This window comes from Anomaloglossus baeobatrachus, chromosome 5 (assembly GCF_048569485.1).
Source record: "Anomaloglossus baeobatrachus isolate aAnoBae1 chromosome 5, aAnoBae1.hap1, whole genome shotgun sequence".
Taxonomy (NCBI): domain Eukaryota; kingdom Metazoa; phylum Chordata; class Amphibia; order Anura; family Aromobatidae; genus Anomaloglossus; species Anomaloglossus baeobatrachus.
In genome coordinates, this window is record NC_134357.1 from 53,038,537 (window position 1) to 53,065,789 (window position 27,253).

The 27,253-nt window shown below is 49.3% G+C and overlaps 1 protein-coding gene across 1 annotated transcript in view; it reads right to left on the bottom strand.

The window, feature by feature from the left end:
• Positions 1 to 6,891: 6,891 nt before the first annotated feature.
• The window catches only part of ABRAXAS2 (abraxas 2, BRISC complex subunit), a 30,409-nt gene continuing 10,047 nt past the window's right edge, over positions 6,892 to 27,253 (bottom strand). The window contains exons 2-9 of the mRNA XM_075348506.1: positions 26,500 to 26,590; positions 26,013 to 26,049; positions 25,353 to 25,419; positions 24,197 to 24,387; positions 20,982 to 21,101; positions 10,874 to 10,958; positions 10,678 to 10,792; positions 6,892 to 8,529 (exon numbers count right to left, since the gene is read on the bottom strand). Coding sequence (XP_075204621.1) covers positions 8,150 to 8,529; positions 10,678 to 10,792; positions 10,874 to 10,958; positions 20,982 to 21,101; positions 24,197 to 24,387; positions 25,353 to 25,419; positions 26,013 to 26,049; positions 26,500 to 26,590 — 1,086 coding nt within the window. The 3' untranslated portion in view covers positions 6,892 to 8,149. The remainder of the gene's footprint in view (positions 8,530 to 10,677; positions 10,793 to 10,873; positions 10,959 to 20,981; positions 21,102 to 24,196; positions 24,388 to 25,352; positions 25,420 to 26,012; positions 26,050 to 26,499; positions 26,591 to 27,253) is intronic.

Here is a 27,253-nt window from a genome sequence, read left to right on the forward strand (position 1 = left end):
AACGGCGGGGCCTCAGGAGAGAGCGCACCGCCAGCTGGAGTGACAGCTGTTTGTTTAAGGGCAACTTCACGAGTGCCGACAAAGTCTCGAACTGCATCCCTAGGTACGTGAGACTCTGGGTCGGAGTCAGAGTGGACTTGGGAAGATTGACAAGCCACCCGAATTGGGCTAGAGTGGCGAGAGTGAGCGAGACACTCCGCTGACAGTCTGCGCTGGATGGAGCCTTGACTAGAAGGTCGCCCAGGTAAGGTAGCACTGCCAACCCCTGGAGGTGCAGAACCGCAATCACTGCTGCCATGACCTTGGTGAATACCCGAGGGGCCGTGGCTAACCCTAAGGGGAGAGCCACGAATTGGAAATGATCTTCTCCTATTGCAAAACGTAGCCAACGCTGGTGTGAAACTGCAATTGGCACATGTAGATAGGCATCTCTGATGTCGATGGACGCCAGGAAATCCCCTTGGGTCATTGAGGCAATGACTGATCGCAGAGACTCCATGCGAAAGTGCCGCACCCGAACATGCTTGTTGAGAAGCTTGAGATCCAGGATGGGCCGGAAGGTACCGTCCTTTTTGGGAACTAGGAAGAGGTTTGAGTAGAAACCTCTGAACCGTTACCGGGCGGGAACTGGTACAATTACTCCGTTGGCCTGCAAGGCTGCCACGGCCTGTGAGAAGGCTGCGGCCTTGGAGCAGGGGGGAGTTGAGAGAAAAAATCTGTTTGGCGGGCTGGAAGAGAATTCTATCCTGTAGCCGTGGGAGATATCTCTCACCCACTGATCGGAGACGTGTTGAAACCAAGCGTCGCCAAAGTGGGAGAGCCTGCCACCGACTAAGGACGTTGCCGGAGCGGGCAGAGAGTCACGAGGAGGCTGCCTTAGTGGCAGCACCTCCTGCGGTCTTCTGTGGACGCGCTTTTGGGCGCCAGTTGGATTTATGGTCCTTAGCTGAGTTAGCGGACGAGGCGGAGGGCTTAGAGGACGACCAGTTGGAGGAACGAAAGGAGCGAAACCTCGACTGATTCCTACCCTGGGCAGGTTTCCTGGTTTTGGTTTGTGGCATGGAAGTACTCTTCCCGCCAGTAGCTTCTTTAATAATTTCATCCAGCTGTTCACCGAACAGCCGGGACCCAGCAAAAGGGAGCCCAGCAAGGTACTTCTTAGAAGAAGCATCTGCCTTCCACTCTCGAAGCCACAAGATCCTGCGGATAACGAGGGAATTAGCCGAAGCCACCGCAGTGCGGTGAGAAGCCTCTAGCATGGCAGACATGGCATAAGATGAAAAAGCTGAAGCTTGAGAAGTTAAGGCAACCATTTCGGGCATAGATTCCCTGGTGAGGGAATGCATCTCCTCTAGAGAAGCAGAGATGGCTTTGAGAGCCCACACTGCTGCAAAAGTTGGGGAAAACGCGGCCCCCACCGCTTCATACACGGATTTGGCCAGAAGGTCAATCTGACGGTCAGTGGAATCCTTAAGGGAGGTGCCATCAGCCACCGACACAACGGTCCGGGCTGAGAGTCTAGACACCGGCGGGTCTACCTTTGGGGAATGAGCCCACTCCTTGACCACCTCAGGTGGAAAGGGAAAACAGTCATCAGAACCACGCTTTGGGAAGCGTTTGTCAGGACAGGCCCTGGGTTTGGTCACAGCGGTCTGAAAACTGGAGTGGTTGAAGAACACACTCTTTACTCTCTTAGGCGAGGTAAACTGGTGCTTTTCTGCCAGAGAGGGTTGCTCCTCTGATACTGGCGGAGTGAGATCCAGTACAGAATTAATGGAAGCAATCAAGCCACTAAGATCTGAGTCACCCTCGGAAAGATCAATGGGGTACATGGAGTTAGCCTCCGAGCCCCCTGTAAAGGCATCCTCCTCATCCTGCGAGTCAGCTCTTGAATCAGAGCCGTGGGATGAGGAGGGAGAGGAAACCCTGCGCCTCCTCTTAGGAGGACGGGGTCTGGGTCATGATGATGAATCCTCTGTGAGCTCCGGTGGACGGAGGTCAGATGATAGAGATCCTGAGGGACCCTTAGCAGTAGAGGCACCCTGTGAAGGGGGCTGATGCATATTCATCAAAGTCCTGGACAGAAGTCCCATGGACTCAGCAAAAGACTGGGAGATAGACCTAGAAAAGGATTCTACCCAGGCCGGGGGTTCAGCCACAGGTGCAGGAGCAGCCTGAGAGACCACTGGGGGTGAGACTCCAGGCTGTGGCACCGCCAAGTTAGAGCAGACATCACAATGTGGATAGGTGCTCTGTTCAGGCAGCAGGAGCTTACATGCAGCGCATACAGTATAAAGCTTTGAAGCCTTGCTCCTCGTGTGAGACATGCTGCTGGTCCACAACCAGAGACCGGTTGTGACTTACCAGACCGCTGGAAGCGGTGTTGTGTGCCCTCCAGATCCCGAAGCCCGGACCCCCAATGCACAGCACCTCAGCAGGGATGCAGAGTGCAGGCCAGCGCAGTGAACCCTGTCTGAGAAAATGGCCGCCGGAGCAAAGAGAGGGGACGGGACTTGGGGGCGTTCCTGTAGGAAAGCGGGATCTGGAGGGCCATAGAGACCTGCAGGGGAGGAGACATGCACAGCAGTGGGGAGTGTCCCTCCCCTGTGCAGGACGGCCGCCGGGAGGAGCCATGCCTGTCCCTCTGCATGAGTGACATGCGAGGGCAGTGAACAGAAACTAGGCCTCCGGCAAAGCCGGGGCCTAAATTTGAGCGGCGAGGCCGACGCGCAGGCACCATCGGCGCGGTTCTCGGGCGAAAGCTAGAGAACCCACCGGAAATGCCAAAATAAATACAGTAAGCACACTCTCCCCATACAATAAAGCACAGGGACCCCCAACATATAAACGTCTCAGGTACTTAGCTGCTGAGACGCAGGGCCAGGTCCCTGGGGATGAGTGCTCCGGTCCAGCAGGGTCCTAAAGGGCTGCGGATGGAGACCGGTCTCCTGCCAGGCATGGAGACCGCGCTGGCTCCCACTTCAAGCCAGAGCCCAGGAGGGATGGTGAAGGAGCACGGCATGTAAGGCTCCAGCCTTGGAAATCAACCTTACAACACCACCGACACAGTGGGGTGAGAAGGGACATGCCGTGGGTCCAGACGTGGACCCGCACTTCTTCAATCTCATTCCAAAAAAAAAAGGAAAAAAATCATATGAGAATGCATGTGTGGATGTATGCCTCCTGAACACAAAGCGATAAACTGGCTAGGACTGGCTACCAGGGGGTGTATAAGCTCAGGGGGAGGAGCTACACTTTTAGGTGTAGTACTTTGTGTGTCCTCCGGAGGCAGAAGCTAAACACCCATGGTCTGGGTCTCCCAAAGGAACGATAAAGAAAGTAAAGTTGGGAAGGCCGTATAGCCTGTCCTTTAGACTGGGGTCACACGAGGGTATATATGAAAAGCGATACCATTTTACTCACCAGCTCTTAACATTTTGCAGAATCATTTACAGTTTGTTACATTACAGAACTGTAATGTATCAGTAAATATCAGACACCACACTGATGGTATATATGCTACACCTGGCAAAAATTATGGACTCCCCTGGCTCTGAGGATGTTCATTCAGTTTACTTTTGTTTAAAAAAAAAAAAAAGCCGATCACAGACATGGCACAAACCTAACGTCATTTCAAATGGCAACTTTCTGGCTTTAACCCCTTCAGCCCCAGAGCGTTTTCCGTTTTTGCTCTCCTTCAGAGAGCCGTAACTTTTTTATTTTTCTGTCAATCTTGCCATATGAGGGCTTGTTTTTTTGCGGGACGAGTTGTAATTTTAAATGAAACCATAAGTTTTACCATATGGTGTACTGGATAATAGGGATAATAGGAAAAAATTCCAAGTGTGGAAAAACTGCAAAAAAAGTGTGATGGCACAATAGTTTTTGGGATATTTTATTCACCGTGTTCACTATATGGTAAAACTGATGTGTCGTAGTGATGCCTGAGGTCGGGGCGAGTTTGTAGACACCAAACATGTATAGGTTTACTTGTATCTAAGGGGTTAAAAAAAATTCACAAGTTTGTCCAATAAAAGTGGCGTACGTTTTGCACCATTTCTCGAAACCCGTAGCAATCTCATTTTTCGGGATCTATGGTTCACTGATGGCTTATTTTTTGCATCTCGACCTGACATTTGTAATGGTACAATTTTTGCGCAGATGCTACGTTTTGATCACCTGTTATTGCATTTTGCGCAAAACTTGTGGCAACCAAAAAATGTAAATTTTGGCGTTTGGATTTTTTTTGCCGCTACGCCATTTACTGATCAGATTAATTGATTTTATATTTTGATAGATCGGGCTTTTGTGAACGCGGCGATACCAAATGTGTATTTTTTTTTAACCCTTTAATTTTCAATGGGGCGAAAGGGGGGGTGATTTGAACTTTTAGGTTTCTTTTTTCATTTTTTAAAACTTTTTTTTTATTTTACTAGTTCCCCTAGGGGGCTATAGCGATCAGCAATCCAATCGCTCTGCCCTATCTGTGGACCTCAGCTACAGAGCTAAGATCTGCCTGCAGCTATGGTGCTTTACTCTCCGTGCTGGCACTATGCCGGCACTGAGAGAAAGTGACTCATGTTAGCTACAGGCATCATCACATGACCCTGTGCTACCATGGCAACCACCGAAAGTCACGTGATCACGCACGTGACTTCCGGTGGGGGCAGCGGTACGTAAAAGTAATGGCCGCGCGCATATACATCTCGCTGCCAGACTTTGGCAGCGAGATGTAAGGGGTTAAAGGTTGCGAGTGGAAGCGATTCCACTCGTAACATGCAGGCACACGTCAGCTGTTGAAAACAGCTGACATGTGTGCGGATCGCTGCATCCTGCCCACGGCAGGGAGCGGGGCTTAACCTCACACGATCCATGACGGATAGATCAGTCATTGGTCGTGAAGGGGTTAAGAAACACTAAAAAAAAAAAAATCATGAAAACAATGTGCTAGCCAGTAACTGGTATTTTTCAAGACCAAACAGGGGGAAAAAATTATGGAATCATGAAAAACAAACAAAAGAACACTCCAATACATCACTAGTATTTTGTTGCTCCACCTCTGGCTTTTATAACAAGTTGCAGTCTCTGAGGCATGGACTTAATGAGTGACAAACAGTATCTTCATCAATCTGGCTACAACGTTCTCTGATTGCTGTTGCCAGATCAGCTTTGCAGGTTGGAGCCTTTGTTATGGACCATTTTCTTCAACTTCCACCAAAGATTTTCAATTGGATTGAGATCTGGACTATTTGCAGGTAACCAGCAGATCTTATCTGATGCAGGTGTTAGTTTTGGCAATGAAAATTTACAGAGTGATTCCATTATTTTTCCCCGTTTGATCTTGAAAAGTAACCGTTCCTGGCTAACCCATTACATTTTCATGATTTTTTTTAGTGTTTCTTAAAGCCAGAAAGTCGCCATATGAAATGACTTTAGTTTTGTGCCATGTCTGTGATCTGTTTTTTTTTTGTTTTTTTTTTTTAAAACAAAAGTAAAAAACTGAATGATCATCCTCAGAGCCAGGTGATGCCATAATTTTTGCCGGGGGTTGTATATGGCATCCAGTTTTTTTTTCTCATGCTGTACTAATTTTGGAGCTAAATCATACCAAGCTGCAATTTTTTTTTCCCTTTTTCTCATGCCGAATACAGCGGAGAAAAAAAAACAAAACATGAAGATCTTCACTGCTTCATTGCATAACATTGGTCTGAGTGCAATCCCTTTTTTATCAGATTACACTCGTCTGATGTATACGCACATGTGAGAGAGCCCTTTCACCTCTAGTCTTAGCATTCAATCATATACAGTGTGTCCACCCATATCCCGTCCACCGCCATTACCTTGAGAACGGCGGCAGCTATAGGCATAGAAGTGGTGTCTAGGTATAGTAAAGTATCCATGCGCTACGCAATGAAACCACCTATATCGCCACCTGGTGGAAAACAACGGAGTTAGCATTTTTATCTTGAAAACGGAACGAGAGAGAGAAAAAAAGTGAATTACAAAGTTGTAGGGCATCATCAATTCAATACGAATCGACACCTTGCATACAGAAACGCTATGGTTAGAACGTGTAAAACTCACAAGGCTGCGGACGTGAAGCGATACCTCATGGAGACCTTCCTACAAGTCATTGGGTATAGGGGCTGTGTGGAGTGGCCTCCACACTCACCTGACCCCATTGGACTTCTTTCTGTGAGGTCACATCAAACACCAGGTGTATGCGACCCCTCTACCAACATTGCAGGACCTACGACGACGTATCACAGATGCTTGTGCAAACGTGTCACCTACCATATTGCACAACGTGCAGCAAGATACAGTATGCTGTCCAGAGTCCAGATGTGCATTGCAGCTGACGGTGGTCACTTTGAGCATCAAAGTTAAATGAGCGCCATATGCCTGACCAGCATTCAATGTTTTGGGGGTTTCATATCATAGGATTTGTGTATGCAAGGTGTCGATTCGTATTGAATTGATGATGCCCTACAATTTCGTAATTCACTTTTTTTTCTATCTTGTTCCGTTTTCGAGATAAAAATGCTAACTCCGTTGTTTTAAACCAGGTGGCGCTATAGGTGGTTTGATTGCGTAGCGCATGGCTACTTTACTATACCTAGACACCACTTCTATGCCTATAGCTGCTGCCGTTCTCAAGTGAATGGCGGTGGACACACTGTATAGACATTTGATTGAGATCATTCCTTATTCTTCACTGTAGGATGTTTGCTATCCGCATCATCCACCTGAGGTCAGGTATTCTTGTTTTGGCAGATGATGCTCGAAAGCTTGAGCTTCATAAGAATCTAGAACGAAGACCACGGAACCCCAAATCAGCCATGTCTCCAAAGAAACCAAATATTGATCACACACATAATCCGGGGACCAGGGTTCGATAAACTAAAGCACGTTTATTATGTTTGATTTGTACCAGTCTTAAGGCTGAAATATGTGCACCATTCTGAGTATGAGACGAGCTCTCCGTTACCATTTTCCTGGCAGAGGTTTTAATCGGCAGTAAACGTGACTTCCCGACGCCAGCGTTTTAAGGCCAGCGTCAAGTCGGATTATATCCTGGACGACGTACTCGGCAGCGACCCCCCCCTCCCCCGACGTGTGCACTTCTGTAAAAAGTAACGTCCAAGCGAGCGAAGGATCAGGCACCTCAGTCCGATTAATTGCTGGGGAATATGTAACCTACTTAGTAAATTAATTTAAAAAGTGCAGCTAATTATAAAATTTCCAGAACCGGTCACATTGCAGCAGTTAAAGGGAAACAGAGTCCATCATTTCATATGACGGGAAAAAAAAAAAAATAATAAAGGCAAATTATTTGCAACAGGCAAGAACCATATCTTCGATAACCTTCAGAAGTTGGGCGCAGGGTCGTCGAAGCTTGGGCTCTGATCCAGATTATTCCCCCCCATCACCAGCAACTTCACCACTCACCTCGTTGTATGGATACTTTGGTTACTCATATGTTAAGGTTTTGATCACGAGCCTCACGTGATCTGAGGGACAACCTGGGGTCTTATTCTGCATCCCCCGCCCATTATCATTGTTCGTATAGTAGTAAAATCCTCAAATTATCCAATATTGTGCATTTCGGTGAAAATAATTTTTCAAAAAAGGTGCAAGAATTGATCATTATGTTGTAGAATTGCAAGGGGGGTTATGAGAAAGTGATAACACGTGGATATGGTGAAAGGGCATTGAAAGGGGGTATACGCCACCCCCGGCTATGTCGCCTGCAAGTTTGGGAACTGAGAGATGTTAGTTAATTTACCGTAGACTTCAGGCAAAAACAAAAACAAAAAAAAAAAGTGGGGGTGTGAGCTGTTCAGTGTCCCGCCTCCCTTATTACCTAAAAAATCCCTTTATATCTACACAACACTCCCCCGTTGAGGTTGACAGTACTGGCTCAAAATATACATGAGACATATAACAAGCAGCTCGGTGTACTCTTCAGCTCCGCACACACGGACCGGTGATTGAGAAACCAGCGAGTACAGGAAGCTGATGGGAGTGTCAGGGCCACACGCGGGCAGCCGACAGGCTCCCATTACAAGGCTGGCAGCGCCAACTGTCTACATTCCGTGTTTCCATGCCAGAATCAGACCTTGTACTGGTCTCGGGCATCGCGGTGTTGTCACTGTTGTGCCAGTTCTCCGTCTGGCTGTGTGCTAGCGTGGTAAGGCTGCTCCTCGATCATCTCGCTGTCAGGAGATTCTGACCGCTGCGCTGATTTCCTGTAGTCGCTCGGCGATTCGTCTGCATCTTCATTCGGCGCCGTCTTGGAGGCTAATTTGCCAAGATCTTTTACCTCTTTGGGAGCATGACAGGAGGAGCCCACGGCCTGCGGCCTGGGCATGTCGGGTGCGCTATCTATTCCTTCATCCGTGTTTATGCCTTCCGAGTACGAAGGAGGAAGGAGTTCTTGCGGTCTAGACGAGGCATCTAAACAGTCCGCAAACGTTACCATGCTCTCTGCAGGCACTTGTGTCTGGATCACCATGGACTGACGCAGATCTGGGGGGTGGAAGAAAGTTTGGATAGGTCAGAGACAAAAGAAGAACAAGAACAGTTGTAACGCTCACATGAAGGCAGAGCTGCAGGCGTGAGACAGCCTCGCACATTGCGTGGTGGACTATCTAAAAGGGATTCTCCACTACAATGATCTAGATGGGTCATCGATAGGAGCTGATCTGCAGTACCTGGGAGCGGCCACTAAACCGTAACGGAGCACTGGTGTTCTGCGCCATACTAAGTTTACATCCAACGAGACAGTAGCAGTTGATATATGGGGGTACCACTTGTTACCCCCATATATAGGACGGCAAGGTGGCTCAGTGGTTAGCACCGCAGCCTTGCAGCGTTGGGGTCCTGGGTTCTAGTCCCACTAAGGACAACATCTGCAAGGAGTTTGTATGTTCTCCCCGTGTGTGTGGGTTTCCTCCGGTTTCTTCCCAAACTCCAAAAACATACTGATAGGGAATTTAGATTGTGAGCCCCAATGGGGACAGTGTTGCCAATGTATGTAAAGTGCTATGGAATTAATAGTGCTATATAAATGAATAAATATTATTATTATTATCATTATTAGACTCTCACTGATTTGATATTTATGACCTAACCCAATATAAAAGTAGAGGAAACCCTAGAAGGATAGGTCATCAATATTAAAAGGGAACCTGTGAGATCCTTTATGCACCCAGAATCAAAAGTCGTTCTGGGTGCATATTGCTAATCCCTGCCTAACTGTCCCTGTATACACGAGCATACATAAAGAGATCTATAGAAAAAGTATTTCTAATGATCCTTTATGATATGCTAATGAGGCCAGCGACTAGTCGCCCCTGAGGGCATACAAACATGCTAATGAATGCGCAGTGTCATAGGCATGGTAGCTCTCACCTCTGCTGCCACCGCTGGTTTTTGGCTCAGTGCGCAAGATCAGAAGTCCCAGCACTTCCGGTCATGTGCACTATGCCAGTTTGAAGCTGATATGCATACAGCCGGCTTCATGATACGCATAACCGGAAGTCCAGGGACTTACGCTCATGCACACTGAGCCAAAAACCAGTGTTGGCCGAGGTGGCAGCAGAGGTGAGCGCGACCATGCCTCTGACGCTGCGCATCATTAGCATGTTAGCACGCCCACAGGGGTGTGCTTGCATGCTAAGGGAGCCAACTAGCCAAGGGAAGTAAAACCCTTGCGACTAGTCACTGGCCTCATTAGCAGATCATAAAGGATCTTTAGAAATACTTTTTCTATAGATCTCTTTATCTATGCTACTAGATATAGGGACAGTTACGTAAGGATTAGAAATATACACCCAGAACTGCTCGTAGTCCTGGGTGCATATTGCACCTGACAGGTTACCTTAAAAGTGGTGAAAAACCCCTCTAACCCAGCTTGACAGGAAAGGACACGTTGGGGACTTACATGCTCTTTGCTGTTGAAATGTCAGCAGCAGAATATCAGTTCCGTTGGTCTAAACGGGTTAGATCAAGAGGAAGAATATGGTGTCCTAGAAGTCCCAATGACTACATGAGACTTTCTGCCTCAATTCTGCCCCTAAATTTCTGCTAAGTATCTACCCATCTGGATTTTCTCTATTTGACCTCTATAAATCAGTCACATTAGGAGCAGGCCAATATGTTAATAGTTTATACAAGAATAGAATAGAATATATAATATACTGTATAATTTAATGTATAATAGAATGTATAATAGTATAATACTGTATAATATAATGTATAATAGAATGTATCACGCTGTATATGCTGCTCAATTTGAGAACAGTATAACGTAGGGTCAGAAACCCCAATTGTAACGTCATGCCACGGGTTACTTGCTGTAGTTTTGATTAAACACAGTTTCATCTGCTCATCCTCAGTGATGACATTATGCTCTATAGTCCTCCATATTCATAAGCTCCGGCTTTACCCTCCAGCACTAATTGCAAGCTTTCTGCCTATGCACTGTGTAGGTCCAGCACTAATTGCAAGCTTTCTACCTATGCACTGTGTAGGTAGAGAACTGTCAATCAATGGTAGGGGTTATCATAAAAAAATATTGTAAAAAAAACTACTTCAAGTAAAAAAGATATAATGTAAACCTACAGGTGACTGCTGCAGCTATACCGTATCCGTCCCACAAGAACACAGACTTACTCTCTTTGCGCTGCTTTTCTGCCTTCCTCTTGCAGATCTGGGCTCGGAGATCATTTACTTCTGTCTGGCGAGCTTCTACAACCCGCTCGCTCTTTTCTACCTCTTCGCAGATCGCCTGCAACAAGAGACCACGGGCCGAGTGTTACAGGTGACCGGCCTCTCGTCACTGTCATTGTACAGGATGATAACTCCTTACCTGAACCTTCTCTTGTAACGCATTATAAACCTGATAAATTAATCGGATGTCCTTCATTACACCATCTTTATCAAAAAAATTGGTACTAAAATGAGAAAAAAAATACATGCTATAAAATGTTCCTTGCTGTACAGGAGCATATACTGTATCGTGTTCAGTCTGAACGGCCATCATTGAGCAGGTCGGTAAAGAACTTAACCAAAATCATTATCCCCCTACCCATATGGGAGCCCAAGTGATTTCGAAAAGGGGGACAACCCCAACCAGAAGGAAGCAGAGGAGCGCATGCTCCACCTACACTTCATTCATTGTTTACGGGCTGCCAAGAATAACAGAGCGCCGTACTCGGGGCTTTCTCCGGCAATCCCATAGACAATGAATGGAGTGGAGGTTGAGCATACGCACCTCTGTTACACTGAAGATGCAGCACCAGAACCCCAATTTAGGATTACTGGGGAGCCCAGCAGTTGTCCCCCAGTGCACAGAAAGGTACCTATTAGAGTTGACCGAATACCTAATTATTCGTACCCGCTATACTCGGAACGAGTGCTGTCTCATACTCACGTATTCATTCCGAATAGTGTATGCAATGCAAGACAATGGGGAAAAACTCACAAGGTAATGAGTAACCCAAATTCTGCACTATTCACTACTCGCATGAATAGTACGGCATTCGGGTTACTCATTACTTTGCGAGCTTTCCCCCCCATTGACTTGTATTGCACACGCTGTTCAGAATGAATACGTGAGTATTAGACAGTATCGTTATGAGTACAGTGGTACCTTGCTTAACGAGAACAATCCGTTCTGGGAGTGTGCTTGTTAATCAAGGTACTCATTAAGCAGAGCAAGATTGCCCATAGGAAATCATTGCAATGCTGACGATCCGTTCCACAACTTCTAAAATGTCCCATCCTGGTCCCCTATTCTATCATTCCACACACACACAAACACACACACAAACACGCACAAGCAGACGCAAACACGCACAAGCAGACACAAACACGCACAAGCAGACACAAACACGCACAAGCAGACACAAACACGCACAAGCAGACACAAACACGCACAAGCAGACACAAACACACACAAGCAGACACAAACACACACAAGCAGACACAAACACACACAAGCAGACACAAACACACACAAGCAGACACAAACACACACAAGCAGACACAAACACACACAAGCAGACACAAACACACACAAGCAGACACACACAAGCAGACGCAGACACAAACACGCACAAGCAGACACAAACACGCACAAGCAGACACAAACACGCACAAGCAGACACAAACACGCACAAGCAGACACAAACACGCACAAGCAGACACAAACACGCACAAGCAGACACAAACACGCACAAGCAGACACAAACACGCACAAGCAGACACAAACACGCACAAGCAGACACAAACACGCACAAGCAGACACAAACACGCACAAGCAGACACAAACACGCACAAGCAGACACAAACACGCACAAGCAGACACAAAACACACAAGCAGACACAAACACACAAGCAGACACAAACACACAAGCAGACACAAACACACACAAACACACACAAGCAGACAAACACGCACAAGCAGACACAAACACACAAGCAGACACAAACACACACAAGCAGACACAAACACACACAAGCAGACGCAGACACAAACACGCACAAGCAGACACAAACACGCACAAGCAGACAAACACGCACAAGCAGACACAAACACACACAAGCAGACACAAACACACACAAGCAGACACAAACACACACAAGCAGACACACACACACAAGCAGACACAAACACACACAAGCAGACACAAACACACACAAGCAGAAACACACACAAGCAGAAACACACACAAGCAGAAACACACACAAGCAGAAACACGCACAAGCAGACACAAACACGCACAAGCAGACACAAACACGCACAAGCAGACACAAACACGCACAAGCAGACACAAACACGCACAAGCAGACACAAACACGCACAAGCAGACACAAACACGCACAAGCAGACACAAACACGCACAAGCAGACACAAACACGCACAAGCAGACACAAACACGCACAAGCAGACACAAACACGCACAAGCAGACACAAACACGCACAAGCAGACACAAACACGCACAAGCAGACACAAACACGCACAAGCAGACACAAACACGCACAAGCAGACACAAACACGCACAAGCAGACACAAACACGCACAAGCAGACACAAACACGCACAAGCAGACACAAACACGCACAAGCAGACACAAACACGCACAAGCAGACACAAACACACAAGCAGACACAAACACGCACAAGCAGAAACACACACAAGCAGACACAAACACACACAAGCAGAAACACACACAAGCAGACACAAACACAAACACACACACAAACACACACAAACACACACACAAACACACACAAACACACACACAAACACACACACAAACACACACACAAACACACACACAAACACACACACAAACACACACACACAAACACACACACACAAACACACACACAAACACACACACAAACACACACATGCACATATTATATGCTCACCTTACCTTCCGTTGCATCGCCGGTCTCCTGGGACTTGCTGTTCTCTGGTACGGGGCCGGGCTGTGTAACGCGTTACCATAACGACGAGGCAGGAAGTTCCCGGCCAGAGCGCTGACGTCAAAGGCAGAGCCGCTTGCCTGATTGGCCAGCGCTCTGCCTTTCATTAGCTATGACAGGAAGTTCCTCCCTCGTCGCTATGGCTGCAGATACACAGCGTGGACTGGAGCGGAGCGGCGCACTACAGCACCCAGGAGGCCGGCGATGAAACGAAAGGTAAACATATTATGTTATATTATATGCTCACCTTACCTTCCGTTCCATCGCAGGCCTCCTGGGTCTTGTAGTTCGCCGCGAGGACGTCGCGATGTACCCGGGAACTACAAGAACCATGAGACCGGCGGTGGAACGGAAGGTAAGGTGAGCATAATACTGTATGTGCGTGCGTGTGTGTTTGTGCGTACATGTGTGTGTTTGTGTGGACTGCAAGTGCGGGTCAGAGTGTGGTGGATGTACGGACCCGGAAGTGTGTGCGGTGAGAATTTCGCTCGTACAGCAAAGCTTTCTCGTAAAGCAGGTTCCAAATTTACAGAAAGCTTTGCTTGTTAAGTGAAATTCTCGTTAAGAGGGTTACTCATTATGCGAGGTACCACTGTATAGTACGAATAGTTAAAGGGAACCGGTCACCAGATTTGGGACCTATCAGCTGCGGCCACCACCACTGGGCTCTTATATAAAGGATTCTAAACATACTATATATAAGATCCCAGGCCGCTGTGTACAACATAAAAGAAGGGAATTTTGTTTACTTACCGTAAATTCCTTTTCTTCTAGCTCTAATTGGGAGACCCAGACAATTGGGGTGTATAGGCTATGCCTCCGGAGGCCGCACAAAGTATTACACTAAAAAGTGTTAAGCCCCTCCCCTTCTGCCTATACACCCCCCGTGCTCCCACGGGCTCCTCAGTTTTGGTGCAAAAGCAAGAAGGAGGAAAAAAAAAAATTATAAACTGGTTTAAAGTAACTTCAATCCGAAGGAATATCGGAGAACTGAAACCATTCAACATGAACAACATGTGTACACAAAAAAACAGGGGCGGGTGCTGGGTCTCCCAATTAGAGCTAGAAGAAAAGGAATTTACGGTAAGTAAACAAAATTCCCTTCTTTGTCGCTCTATTGGGAGACCCAGACAATTGGGACGTCCAAAAGCAGTCCCTGGGTGGGTAAAATAATACCTCGTAAGAGCCGTAAAACGGCCTCTTCCTACAGGTGGGCAACCGCCGCCTGAAGGACTCGTCTACCTAGGCTGGCATCCGCCGAAGCATAGGTATGCACCTGATAGTGCTTCGTGAAAGTGTGCAGGCTCGACCAGGTAGCCGCCTGACACACCTGCTGAGCCGTAGCCTGGTGCCTCAAAGCCCAGGATGCGCCCACGGCTCTGGTAGAATGGGCCTTCAGCCCTGAGGGAACCGGAAGCCCAGCCGAACGGTAAGCTTCGATAATTGGCTCCTTGATCCACCGAGCCAGGGTTGATTTGGAAGCCTGTGACCCTTTACGCTGGCCAGCGACAAGGACAAAGAGTGCATCCGAGCGGCGCAGGGGCGCCGTACGAGAAATGTAGAGTCTGAGTGCTCAAACCAGATCTAACAAGTGCAAATCCTTTTCACATTGGTGAACTGGATGAGGATAAAAAGAAGGTAAGGAGATATCCTGATTGAGATGAAAGGGGGATACCACCTTAGGGAGAAATTCCGGAACCGGACGCAGAACCACCTTGTCCTGGTGAAACACCAGGAAGGGAGCTTTGCATGACAGCGCTGCTAGCTCAGACACTCTGCGAAGTGAAGTGACTGCTACTAGAAAAACCACTTTCTGCGAAAGGCGTGAGAGAGAAATATCCCTCATTGGCTCGAATGGTGGTTTCTGAAGAACCATCAGCACCCTGTTCAGATCCCAGGGTTCTAACGGCCGCTTGTAAGGAGGGACGATGTGACAAACCCCCTGCAGGAACGTGCGTACCTGTGGAAGTCTGGCTAGGCGCTTCTGGAAAAACACAGAGAGCGCTGAGACTTGTCCCTTAAGGGAGCCGAGCGACAAACCCTTTTCCAGTCCAGATTGAAGGAAGGACAGAAAAGTGGGCAAGGCAAAAGGCCAGGGAGAAATACCCTGAGCAGAGCACCATGACAGGAAAATTTTCCACGTCCTGTGGTAGATCTTGGCGGACGTTGGTTTCCTAGCCTGTCTCATAGTGGCAATGACATCTTGAGATAATCCTGAAGACGCTAGGATCCAGGACTCAATGGCCACACAGTCAGGTTGAGGGCCGCAGAATTCAGATGGAAAAACGGCCCTTGAGATAGCAAGTCTGGTCGGTCTGGTAGTGCCCACGGTTGGCCGACCGTGAGATGCCACAGATCCGGGTACCACGACCGCCTCGGCCAGTCTGGAGCGACGAGGATGACGCGGCGGCAGTCGGCCCTGATCTTGCGTAACACTCTGGGCAACAGAGCCAGCGGAGGAAACACATAAGGGAGCTGAAACTGCGACCAATCCTGAACTAAGGCGTCTGCCGCCAGAGCTCTGGGATCTTGAGACCGTGCCATGAACGCCGGTACCTTGTTGTTGTGCCGGGACGCCATGAGGTCGACGTCCGGCACCCCCCAGCGGCAACAGATCTCCTGAAATACGTCCGGGTGAAGGGACCATTCCCCTGCATCCATGCCCTGGCGACTGAGATAATCTGCTTCCCAGTTTTCCACGCCTGGAATGTGAACTGCGGAGATGGTGGAGGCCGTGGCTTCCACCCACAGCAGAATCCGCCGGACTTCCTGGAAGGCTTGCCGACTGCGTGTGCCGCCTTGGTGGTTGATGTATGCCACCGCTGTGGAATTGTCTGACTGAATTCTGATCTGCTTGCCTTCCAGCCACTGCTGGAACGCTTTCAGGGCAAGATACACTGCCCGTATTTCCAGAACATTGATCTGAAGCGAGGACTCTTGCTGGGTCCACGTACCCTGAGCCCTGTGGTGGAGAAAAACCGCTCCCCACCCTGACAGACTCGCGTCCGTCGTGACCACCTCCCAGGATGGGGGTAGGAAGGATTTCCCTTTCGATAATGAAGTGGGAAGAAGCCACCACCGAAGGGAAGCTTTGGTCGCCTGCGAGAGGGAAACGTTCCTGTCGAGGGACGTCGGCTTCCTGTCCCATTTGCGTAGGATGTCCCATTGAAGAGGACGCAGGTGAAACTGCGCGAAAGGAACTGCCTCCATTGCTGCCACCATCTTCCCCAGGAAGTGCATGAGGCGCCTCAAGGTGTGTGACCGACCTTGAAGGAGAGATTGTACCCCTGTCTGTAGTGACCGCTGCTTGATCAGCGGAAGCTTCACTATCGCTGAGAGGGTATGAAACTCCATGCCAAGGTATGTCAGCGATTGGGCCGGTGTCAGATTTGACTTTGGAAAATTGATGATCCACCCGAAACTCTGGAGAGTCTCCAGGGTAGCGTCGAGGCTGTGTTGGCATGCCTCTAGAGAGGGTGCCTTGATCAACAGATCGTCCAAGTACGGGATCACCGAGTGACCCTGAGAGTGGAGGACCGCTACTACAGTAGCCATAACCTTGGTGAAAACCCGTGGGGCTGTTGCCAGGCCGAACGGCAGTGCCACGAACTGCAGGTGTTCGTTCCCTATGGCGAAGCGCAAGAAGCGCTGGTGCTCTGGAGCAATCGGTACGTGGAGATAAGCATCTTTGATATCGATCGATGCAAGGAAATCTCCTTGGGACATTGAGGCGATGACGGAGCGGAGGGATTCCATCCGGAACCGCCTGGTCTTTACGTGTTTGTTGAGAAGTTTCAGGTCCAGGACAGGTCGGAAAGACCCGTCCTTCTTTGGGACCACAAACAAGTTGGAGTAAAAACCGTGGCCCTGTTGCTGAAGAGGAACAGGGACCACCACTCCTTCTGCCTTCAGAATGCCCAGCGCCTGCAGAAGAGCCTCGGCTCGCTCGGGAGGCGGGGATGACCTGAAGAATCGAGTCGGGGGACGAGAGGTGAACTCTATCTTGTAACCGTGAGACAGAATGTCTCTCACCCAACGGTCTTTTACCCGTGGCAGCCAGGTGTCGCAAAAGCGGGAGAGCCTGCCACCGACCGAGGATGCGGAGTGAGGATGCCGAAAGTCATGAGGAAGCCGCTTTGGTAGCGGCAAATCCGGTGGTCTGTTTAGGACGTGACTTAGACCGCCATGCATCAGAGTTCCTTTGATCTTTGAGGCCTTTTGGACGAGGAGAATTGGGACCTGCCCGCGCCCCGAAAGGACCGAAACCTCGACTGCCCCTTCCTCTGTTGGGGTATGTTCGGTTTGGGCTGGGGTAAGGATGTATCCTTTCCCTTGGATTGTTTGATGATTTCATCCAAACGCTCGCCAAACAATCGTTCGCCAGAAATTGGCAAACTGGTTAAGCGCTTTTTGGAAACAGAATCTGTCTTCCATTCCCGTAGCCACAAGGCCCTGCGGAGTACCACCGAATTGGCGGCTGCAACCGCCGTACGGCTCGCAGAGTCCAGGATAGCATTAATAGCGTAAGACGCAAATGCCGACGTCTGAGTGGTTATAGACGCCACCTGTGGCGCGGACGTGCATGTGGCTGCGTCAATTTGCGCTTGACCTGCTGAGATAGCTTGTAGCGCCCATACGGCTGCGAATGCTGGGGCAAAAGAAGCGCCGATAGCTTCATAGATGGATTTCAACCAGAGCTCCATCTGCCTGTCAGTGGCATCTTTGAGTGAAGCTCCATCTTCCACTGCAAGTATGGATCTAGCTGCCAGTCTGGAGATTGGAGGATCCACTTTGGGACACTGAGTCCAACCCTTGACCACGTCAGGGGGAAAGGGATAATGTGCATCCTTAAGGCGCTTAGAAAAACGCTTATCTGGACAAGCATGGTGATTCTGGACTGCCTCTCTGAAATCAGAGTGGTCCAGAAACATACTCGGTGTACGCTTGGGAAACCTGAAACGGAATTTCTCCTGCTGGGAAGCCGACTCCTCCGCCGGAGGAGCTGAGGGAGAAATATCCAACATACGATTGATGGACGCAATAAGGTCGTTCACTATGGCGTCCCCGTCCGGAGTATCAAGATTGAGAGCGGCCTCAGGATCAGAATCCTGATCAGCTACTTCTGCGTCATCAACCAGCGATTCCCCTCGCTGAGACCCTGAACAATATGATGATGTCGAGGGAAAATCTAAGCGAGCTCGCTTAGTCGGTCTGGGGCTGGGGTCTGTGTCAGAACCCTCAGCTTGGGATCCATGAGATACCCCGGGAGGACATTGTTGGTCCAGCTGAGGTGGGCCAGGGAACAAAGAATCAACAGAGTCCCTGTGCTGACATACCGGTCTGGACTGCAAGGCTTCCAGTATCTTAGCCATAGTCTCAGAGAGTTTTGCAAACTCCGTCCCTGTCACCTGAACAGTGTTAGCAGGTGGCTCCCCCTGGGCCCCCCTAGCAGAGGCCCTGGCTGAGTAAGTGCCACAGGGGCCGAACAGTGCCTACAATGAGGGTCAGTGGAACCTGCCGGTAGCGGGGTCGTACATGCGGCGCAGGCAACATAATAAGCCTGTGTTTTGGCACCCCTGCCTTTCATGGGCGCCATGCTATTATCTTCTCTGAGCAACACAATAGGGTATATAGCCAGAAATCAACTGTGCACTATACGGTGTAAAATAAACATATAATGTTACACTACTGCACAATGGGGCTAGCACCACAGGTGCTGCTTACCACCCGCTTAAAGCGGTTGTGCGGTCACCAGAGTCCCTGCCTGGGTCTCCCAGATTTTGTCCCCCTCTGCAGCGTCCGAGGAGCTGACAGGAATGGCTGCCGGCGTCCTGAGGAGAGGAGGGAGCCGTGGGCGTGACCCAGAAAGAGCGGGAACTGGTGCCTGCACTGTGCACAGTGAGGGGAGTGGAGTATGCAAAGCATGCTCCAGCCCTCAGTGCTGCTCGTTCTGTGCAGCGTCCCGCCCTTCCCCTGCCTGTCAGGGCTGTGGGCGGGAGGAAAGGAAACTAGGCCGCAAAAAGCCGGGGACTCTAGTAATAAACGCGTCCGCCGTAAAAGCGCGGCCGGCGTGGGAGTCCCCGGCGCACTACAAGTCCCAACCGCGCCGCAGTGTTTCCATGGCAGCGGCGGTCAGTGCGGCAGTCCCTATACATAAACACACTCAGGAACGCTGAGTGTGTAATGGCACATATTAACCCGGTCAGCGCCGCGGTCCCCGGTGCACTAGCACACCCAGCAAAGCTGGAGTGTTGCTGTGCGTGGTCCCCACGGGGACACAGAGTACCTCCAAGTAGCAGGGCCATGTCCCTGAACGATACCCGGCTCCTATCCAGCAGGCTGCACAGGAGTTGTGGATGAAGCACGGTCTCCTGTGCCTGGAAACCGATAGGATCCCACTTCCACCAGAGCCCTGAGGGGGATGGGGAAGGAAAACAGCATGTGGGCTCCAGCCTCCGTACCCGCAATGGATACCTCAACCTTAACAACACCGCCGACAAGAGTGGGGTGAGAAGGGAGCATGCTGGGGGCCCTATATGGGCCCACTTTTCTTCCATCCGACATGGTCAGCAGCTGCTGCTGACCAATCTGTGGAGCTGTGCGTGCGTGTCTGACCTCCTTCGCACAAAGCAAAAAACTGAGGAGCCCGTGGGAGCACGGGGGGTGTATAGGCAGAAGGGGAGGGGCTTAACACTTTTTAGTGTAATACTTTGTGCGGCCTCCGGAGGCATAGCCTATACACCCCAATTGTCTGGGTCTCCCAATAGAGCGACAAAGAAAACACTTTATAATACTCACCTAAACGGTCGCTGTGGTGGAGTTGGCTCAGATGGGCGTCTCTGTTCTCCGGTGCCTCCTCTTTCGGCCATCTTTGTCCTCCTCCTTCTGAAGCCGGCGTGCATGACGCATCTACGTCATACACACTCGCCGGCATTGAGGTCCTGCGCAGGCGCACTTTGATCAGGGCAGATCAAATTATTGTAAAGCGCCTGCGAAGGACCGGGGATTATTTATGACGTAGGACGCGTCATGCACCCCGGCTTCAGAAGGAGGAAGAAGATGGCCGAAAGAGGAGACGCCGGCACCGGAGATGCCCATATGACCCAACTCCACCGCAGCGACCGTTCAGATGAGTATTATAAAGTGATTTTTACGTTCTATACAGCGGCCTTGGCTCTTATATACATCATGTAAGAATGAATATAATGTATATAAGAGCCCGGTGGTGGTGGCCACAGCTTATACGCCCCAAATCTGGTGACAGATTCCCTATAAGTACTTGCTCAACTCTATTACCTATCCTATGGATAAAAGGGTCTCACAACCACAGTTTTTACCTGTCACCATTGTTACATTCATTGGGCCACTAGGTGGCACCGTTATAACAAATTCTGCAGTTACGAGCAACAGGAGCTAGGTGGCAGCAGCCGTATTATGTCACATGTATAAAGGAAGCTCTCCCCAGCAATCTGGACACTTACCCATGTTCCTTGATCACTTTGGCATAATTCTGTGAGGTGTTTGGCACTGAAGTCACTTTATATTCCTGCTGACTGGTTGTGCCCAGGTTTGGAATTGTTAAGGAGACTCTCTGATTATACCTAATGGGATACAAAAGGAAAAAATAAAATAATTAGTGCATCAGCGCAGAGGCAGCACTAAAGGCCACTTTACACGCTGCGATATCGGTACCGATATCGCTAGCGTGGGTACCCGCCCCCATCGGTTGTGCGACACGGGCAAATCGCTGCCCGTGCCGCACAACATCGCCCAGAGCCGTCACACTACTTACCTGCCTAGCGTGGTCGCTGTGACCGGCGAACCGCCTCCATTCTAAGGGGGCGGTCCGTGCGGCGTCACTAGGCGGCTGCCCAATAGAAGCGGAGGGGCGGAGATGAGTGGGACGTAACATCCCGCCCACCTCCTTCCTTCCTCATTGCGGGCGGGAGTCAGGTAAGGAGAGGTTCCTCGTTCCAGCGGTGTCACACGGAGCGATGTGTGCTGCCGCAGGAGTGACGAACTACATCGTACACGCAGCAGCAATATTTGAGAATGGACCCCCATGTCACCGATGAGCGATTTTGACCGTTTTTGTGACGATTCAAAAATCGCTCATAGGTGTCACACGCAAAGACATTGCTAAAGTGACCGGATGTGCATCACCAATTCCGTGACCCCAACGAGATCGCTTTAGCGATGTAGTAGCGTGTAAAGCGGCCTTAAGGCTAGCATGACAGGTAGATGATTTTCTGATAATTTTTACATAGCAAAGCCTGCATGTGTTATGTGCAGATTTAGCTGTGAATTTGCAGATCTTCAATGAATTCCACATAAAAAAAAAAAAATGATGAGAAGATATTAAATCCGCACAAGTCAATTGTCAATTACATTTGCTAGAATATCATCTACTTAGCCAGTGCTGCGTGTATGCAAACCCAAACCTGCTTTACTGCCAAGTACATATTATTATTATTATTATTATTCCCAGTATGCACAGAATGTACCAATACAACTAATTTGTAAATCTGCTCTGAATTGCAGCAGAATCATGCTGTTTACATGCCGCCTACAGTGATTGGAAGTAGCATTTAAGGGGTTAACATCAGCGATCAGAGCTAGTTCCAGTCGCTGCTGTTAAAAGGAAATGTTGTCTATGTAACTCATCTGACATTGCATTGTGTGGACCCGGCTCAGCTCCTGAGATGCAGTTCCCTGCATTGTCAGGTGGCTAGGAGTGTGATTTTGCAGAGAAAACGTAAAGGGAATATGTCACCAGGTTTTTGTTCCCCCATCTGACAGCAGCATAATCTAGACACAGAGACCCTGATTCCAGTGATGTGTCACTTACTGAGCTGTTTGCTGTCATTTTGATAAAATCAATGTTTTCTCTGCTGCAGATCAAGCAGTTATACAGAGCTCATGAATATGCTGGACTACCTGCAGCACGCCAAGTAGTCCTGTAATGATAATCTACTGCTGATAATACACTAAGCAGCCCAGTAAGTGACACATAGCTGGAATCTGCCTCTACGTTATGCTGCTCTCAGATTAGGTGGCAAAAACCTTGTGACAGATTCCATTCAACTAGTATTACAAATGATAAATAAACCTTAAAGGGAACCAAACATCAGGATTTTCGTGTATAAGGTGCAGCCAGTGCAGTGCTGGCACTATCATGCACAGTGTGTACATACCATCAGGGGGCAGCTCGGGTGTTTAGTCAGTGAAATACAACTTTATAAAGTTTGAAATTTCGTGCAGTTTTTGATTGACGTGTGCACCTCTGCAGATAATGTCCGGGCGGGTTATGCAGGAGTTCCCCGCCCCCCCACCAGCCTGTTCCTCCCTCTCTCCTGATGTCCGGGCGGGTTATGCACGTGTTCCCCGCCCCCCCCGCGCCGCCTGTTCCTCCCTCCCTCCCTCCCTCTGGCTGTATGTAAATATCTAATCTTCAGAAACATGGCGCCGGAGTGGGCCTCTGCGCATAGCGCTTATCTCCGGCGCCATGTTTCTGAAGCCCCCGCATTACACAACTTGGTGTCTGAGAGGGCGGCGCCACAGCGATGTCACACCGGCTGGTGTGTTGGCCCGGTGTCCTGGGGCGGCACGATACAGGAGCAGCAGGTAATCGTGTCCTCCGGTCAGCTGTTCTGTCCTGTGCTAATCACGCGCGCTCCCGCGGTCACAACGGGCTGTGAAGAAACGAGGGCACATGCGCCGCCCTCTCAGACACCAAGTTGTGTAATGCGGGGGCTTCAGAAACATGGCGCCGGAAATAAGCGCTATGCGCAGAGGCCCACTCCGGCGCCATGTTTCTGAAGATTAGATATTTACATACAGCCAGAGGGAGGGAGGGAGGAACAGGCGGCGCGGGGGGGCGGGGAACACGTGCATATCCCGCCCGGACATCAGGAGAGAGGGAGGAACAGGCTGGTGGGGGGGCGGGGAACTCCTGCATAACCCGCCCGGACATTAACAGAGAGGTGCAGACGTCAATCAAAAAGTGTACGAAATTTCAAACTTTATAAAGTTGTATTTCACTGACTAATCACCCGAGCTGCCCCCTGATGGTATGTACACACTGTGCATGATAGTGCCAGTACTGCACTGGCTGCAGCTTATACACGAAAATCCTGATGATTGGTTCCCTTTAATTGTTCCATTTCAATTAGATTTCTCACTTGTCTGCAGTTTTCTATAAATTTGAGCTGTACTCGACTTCCCGGGGTCCTCCGGCGAGTCTCCGCCACAGTAACCAGTCAGTGAGTTCAACCGCTTCATCCCCAGAGTAACTGAGCTCACTGATTGGCCCCTGTGCAATGAAGATGGCTCTGTCAGACAATGCCATACATCTGGAACAGCAGCACAGACTTGCCGGTGGACCTGGGGAGAAGGTGATTATGTCATGGGTTTTTTTTTTTTTAAAGAAAACTACAGCCAGGGAAAGAGATTTAAAGGGAACCTGTCAGATGCAATATGCACACAGCACCACGAGCAGTTCTGGGTGTATATTGCTAATCCCTGCCTAACTGTCCCTGTATCTAGTAGCATAGATAAAGGGATCTTTAGAAAAAGCATTTCTAAAGATCCTTTATCATATGCTAACGGGCGCAGGGACTAGTCGCAAGGGTGTTAGTTCCCTTGGCTAGTCGGCCCCCTTAGCATGTAAGCACGCCCCTGTGGGCGTCTGACCCACCTGCGATTAGGCCTGAAGAGCACGTATTCCAAGGCATGAGTGGAAGTGTTGGCAGTAGAAATGAAGCTGACGAGCAGGAAGACGAGGTCGGGGACACCAAGGAGGCGAGTCAGCTGCTTGTGCAAAATCTGTTCTCTATACGACATCTGCTGTTGGGTGTTTCTCCGAAACTTGTACCAACCAATCACGTTCTGCCAATTACAAGGATGGATAACAGGTATTTTGGTCAAGAGATACATAATACAGTAGAACCTCGGTTTGTGAGTATTTCGCTATACAATCAAAGCTTTCTGTCAATTTGTAACTCAGTTTACGAGCAATGCTTTGCTGTACGAGCAAATACTCACCGCACGCACTTCTGGTTCTGTACTTTCACTGCGCTCTGATGACCCGCTCTAGCAGTCCGTACACACACACACACACACTATGCTTACCTTACCTTCCGTTCCATCGCCGGCCTCCTGGTTCTTGCAGTTCACCGGTACAGGATGTTTATCAGGTAACCATCGCGACGATGGAGGAACTTCCACTGTCAGCCGCTTCTCAAAGGCAGCGCGCTGACCAATCAGAGGGAAGCGGCTCCTGCCTTTGACGTCAGCGCTCTGGCAGCGGAAGTTCCTCCATCGTCGCAATGCTTACCCGATAACACAGCCTGTACCGGCGAACTACAAGAACCGGGAGGCTGGCAATGGAACGGACGGTAAGGCGCGCGCGTCTGTGCGTTAGTGTGCGCGCGCGTCTGTGCGTTAGTGTGCGCGCGCGTCTGTGCGTTAGTGCGCGCGCGTGCGTGTGTGATGGCACAATAAAGGACCAGGATGGGACATTGCACAAGTTGTGGTACGAATTGTCTGAGCTTGCATTATTTCCTATGGGAAATTTTGCTTTGCTAGACGAGTAACTTGGTTTACAAGCACACTCCCAGAACGGATTGTTCTCGTAAGCCAAGGTTCCACTGTGTAATCAATCAGACCCCGGTAAACAATGATACGACGCGTGAAATATAACGTAAGCGTTAGAAAAATACTTCTGTGGAGCTAAAATTCAGATCATGCGTTGCAATGCCACACATATACATAATCTCAGCGTGACACTCCGCAAAATTCAATGTTGACTGCTCCACATGGACACAAACGTTACTGTATGAAATGACTCCTACTTTCCGCCTGTCCTTGAGGATCCGATCAAGGCTTTCTTCATTGACGGTGCCCGTGTAATCGTAAAAGCTGTGAGAAGAACAGAAGATATTAAGAAAAAGTTTATAGGTGGCGCTAGAGAGCTTTCCCCCTACAGTTGATATACTTTTCCTACTTGTTCCCAGTGACCACTGCCTGTAGGACTCATGACAACAGATGGATCCCTGGAAGGAAAACCAGTATCCCCCACAACTAAACAAAAGAGATGCTTAAGGAATGGGCAGACGTGCAGGTGAACCGAACGTCCATGGGTTTGCTCATCTCTACTATTGAAGTCAATGGGCGTTATGGAAACAGCTGACCAAGCAGCGTTGTAATTGAGGATACAGGTACGATGGGAAAACCCTTAAAAAGTGGCAGCAGATTTGGCAAATATTGGGTCAATCAGGTGACTTTGTGTGACTTATAGAGTGGAGCAATTGACCCCACAGCCTCACCAAAACCGCTAACAGGATTCATTGTACTCTCACATCCCCGCCACCTGCAGGTGCCGCGAGACAGAAGGAAAGTGCTCTAGTGCAGCAGAAGCCGCAGAACATAGAGAAGCCAAGAAATATCATCTGTCATGTACCCCCTCTTCCATGCCAAAAGCCCAGCAAATCTCAATAATGGGGGACACCTACCTGAAGAGTTTTGTACATGGTTCATGTCTGTGGATCTCTGAAAAGAAAAATATCAGCTAAAATCTAGTTTACAAAAAGCGATAAGGAAAAACACAATGGGAGAGAAAAATGCAGCGGCCGAGGAGGAGGAAAAGGGCCGGGCGGGGAGCAGGCGGCCGAGGAGAAAGAGGGACGGGGAGCAGGCGGCCGAGGAGAAAGAGGGACGGGGAGCAGGCGGCCGAGGAGAAAGAGGGACGGGGAGCAGGCGGCCGAGGAGAAAGAGGGACGGGGAGAAGAGGGACGGGGAGCAGGCGGCCGAGGAGAAGAGGGACGGGGAGCAGGCCGAGGAGAAGAGGGACGGGGAGCAGGCCAGGGACATGAACGATGGGGAGCAGGTTGAGGAAAAGGATGAGGAACAGGCTGACAGAAGCACGAGGAACAGAATGGGGTGGAAGACGGGGCCAGGACAGGGAGTAGGCTAAGGAAAAGGACGGGGAGCAGGACTCACCTATGACTTGTAATAGTTCTGTGTTACTGATCTGAGAGTCGCTGATTGAGAACGACTCTTCCTGTCTCACTTCCCCCAACAAAAATCCTTCCTGCAGAAAAATTAAAATTCAATATATATGTGTGTGTATATATAGCATAACGTATCACATTATAACTAATGAGGAAGGTAAAGTGGTCAGTGAGGTCAGGTCCTGATGAGGTGCAAGTTTAGCACTGCACCCTTCCCCAAAAGTTTTCCCTTACACAGCGGTGCCCCAACTATCAGACCGTGATGAGGCCGGCTGCAGCTGCTTATACAGTATGTGACAAAAAGCTTACAACGGAGCGCAAGTCAAGCCCAGCAGGGAAGCCCTCATTCTTAGGATCAATTTAAAATGTAATATCACGGACAAATACAAAAGTGCAGAAAATTCAGAGATACAAAAAAAAAAAAAGAAAAAGAAATACACAGCTGTGCGACATTCACTGCGGCACTGGATCCAAAAATGAATGAAAAACATGATTGTGTAAAATATTAGAGAAGCTTCATGTGGCTGCACCCGGTGACTGGTCTCATAGCTCTACACCATGAAGATGCAGCAGAACGTGTCATCTATGAAGTGACCGTACAGGATACACAGGTTTATATATTTACACAGACGGCACTCCCCACACCCTGCTATAAAGACAGCACCGCCTGTAATAATCAGATATCATCAGTGACACAATGCATCATAAATCAGAGGCTCAATGCATGAGGGAAAAACCAACCA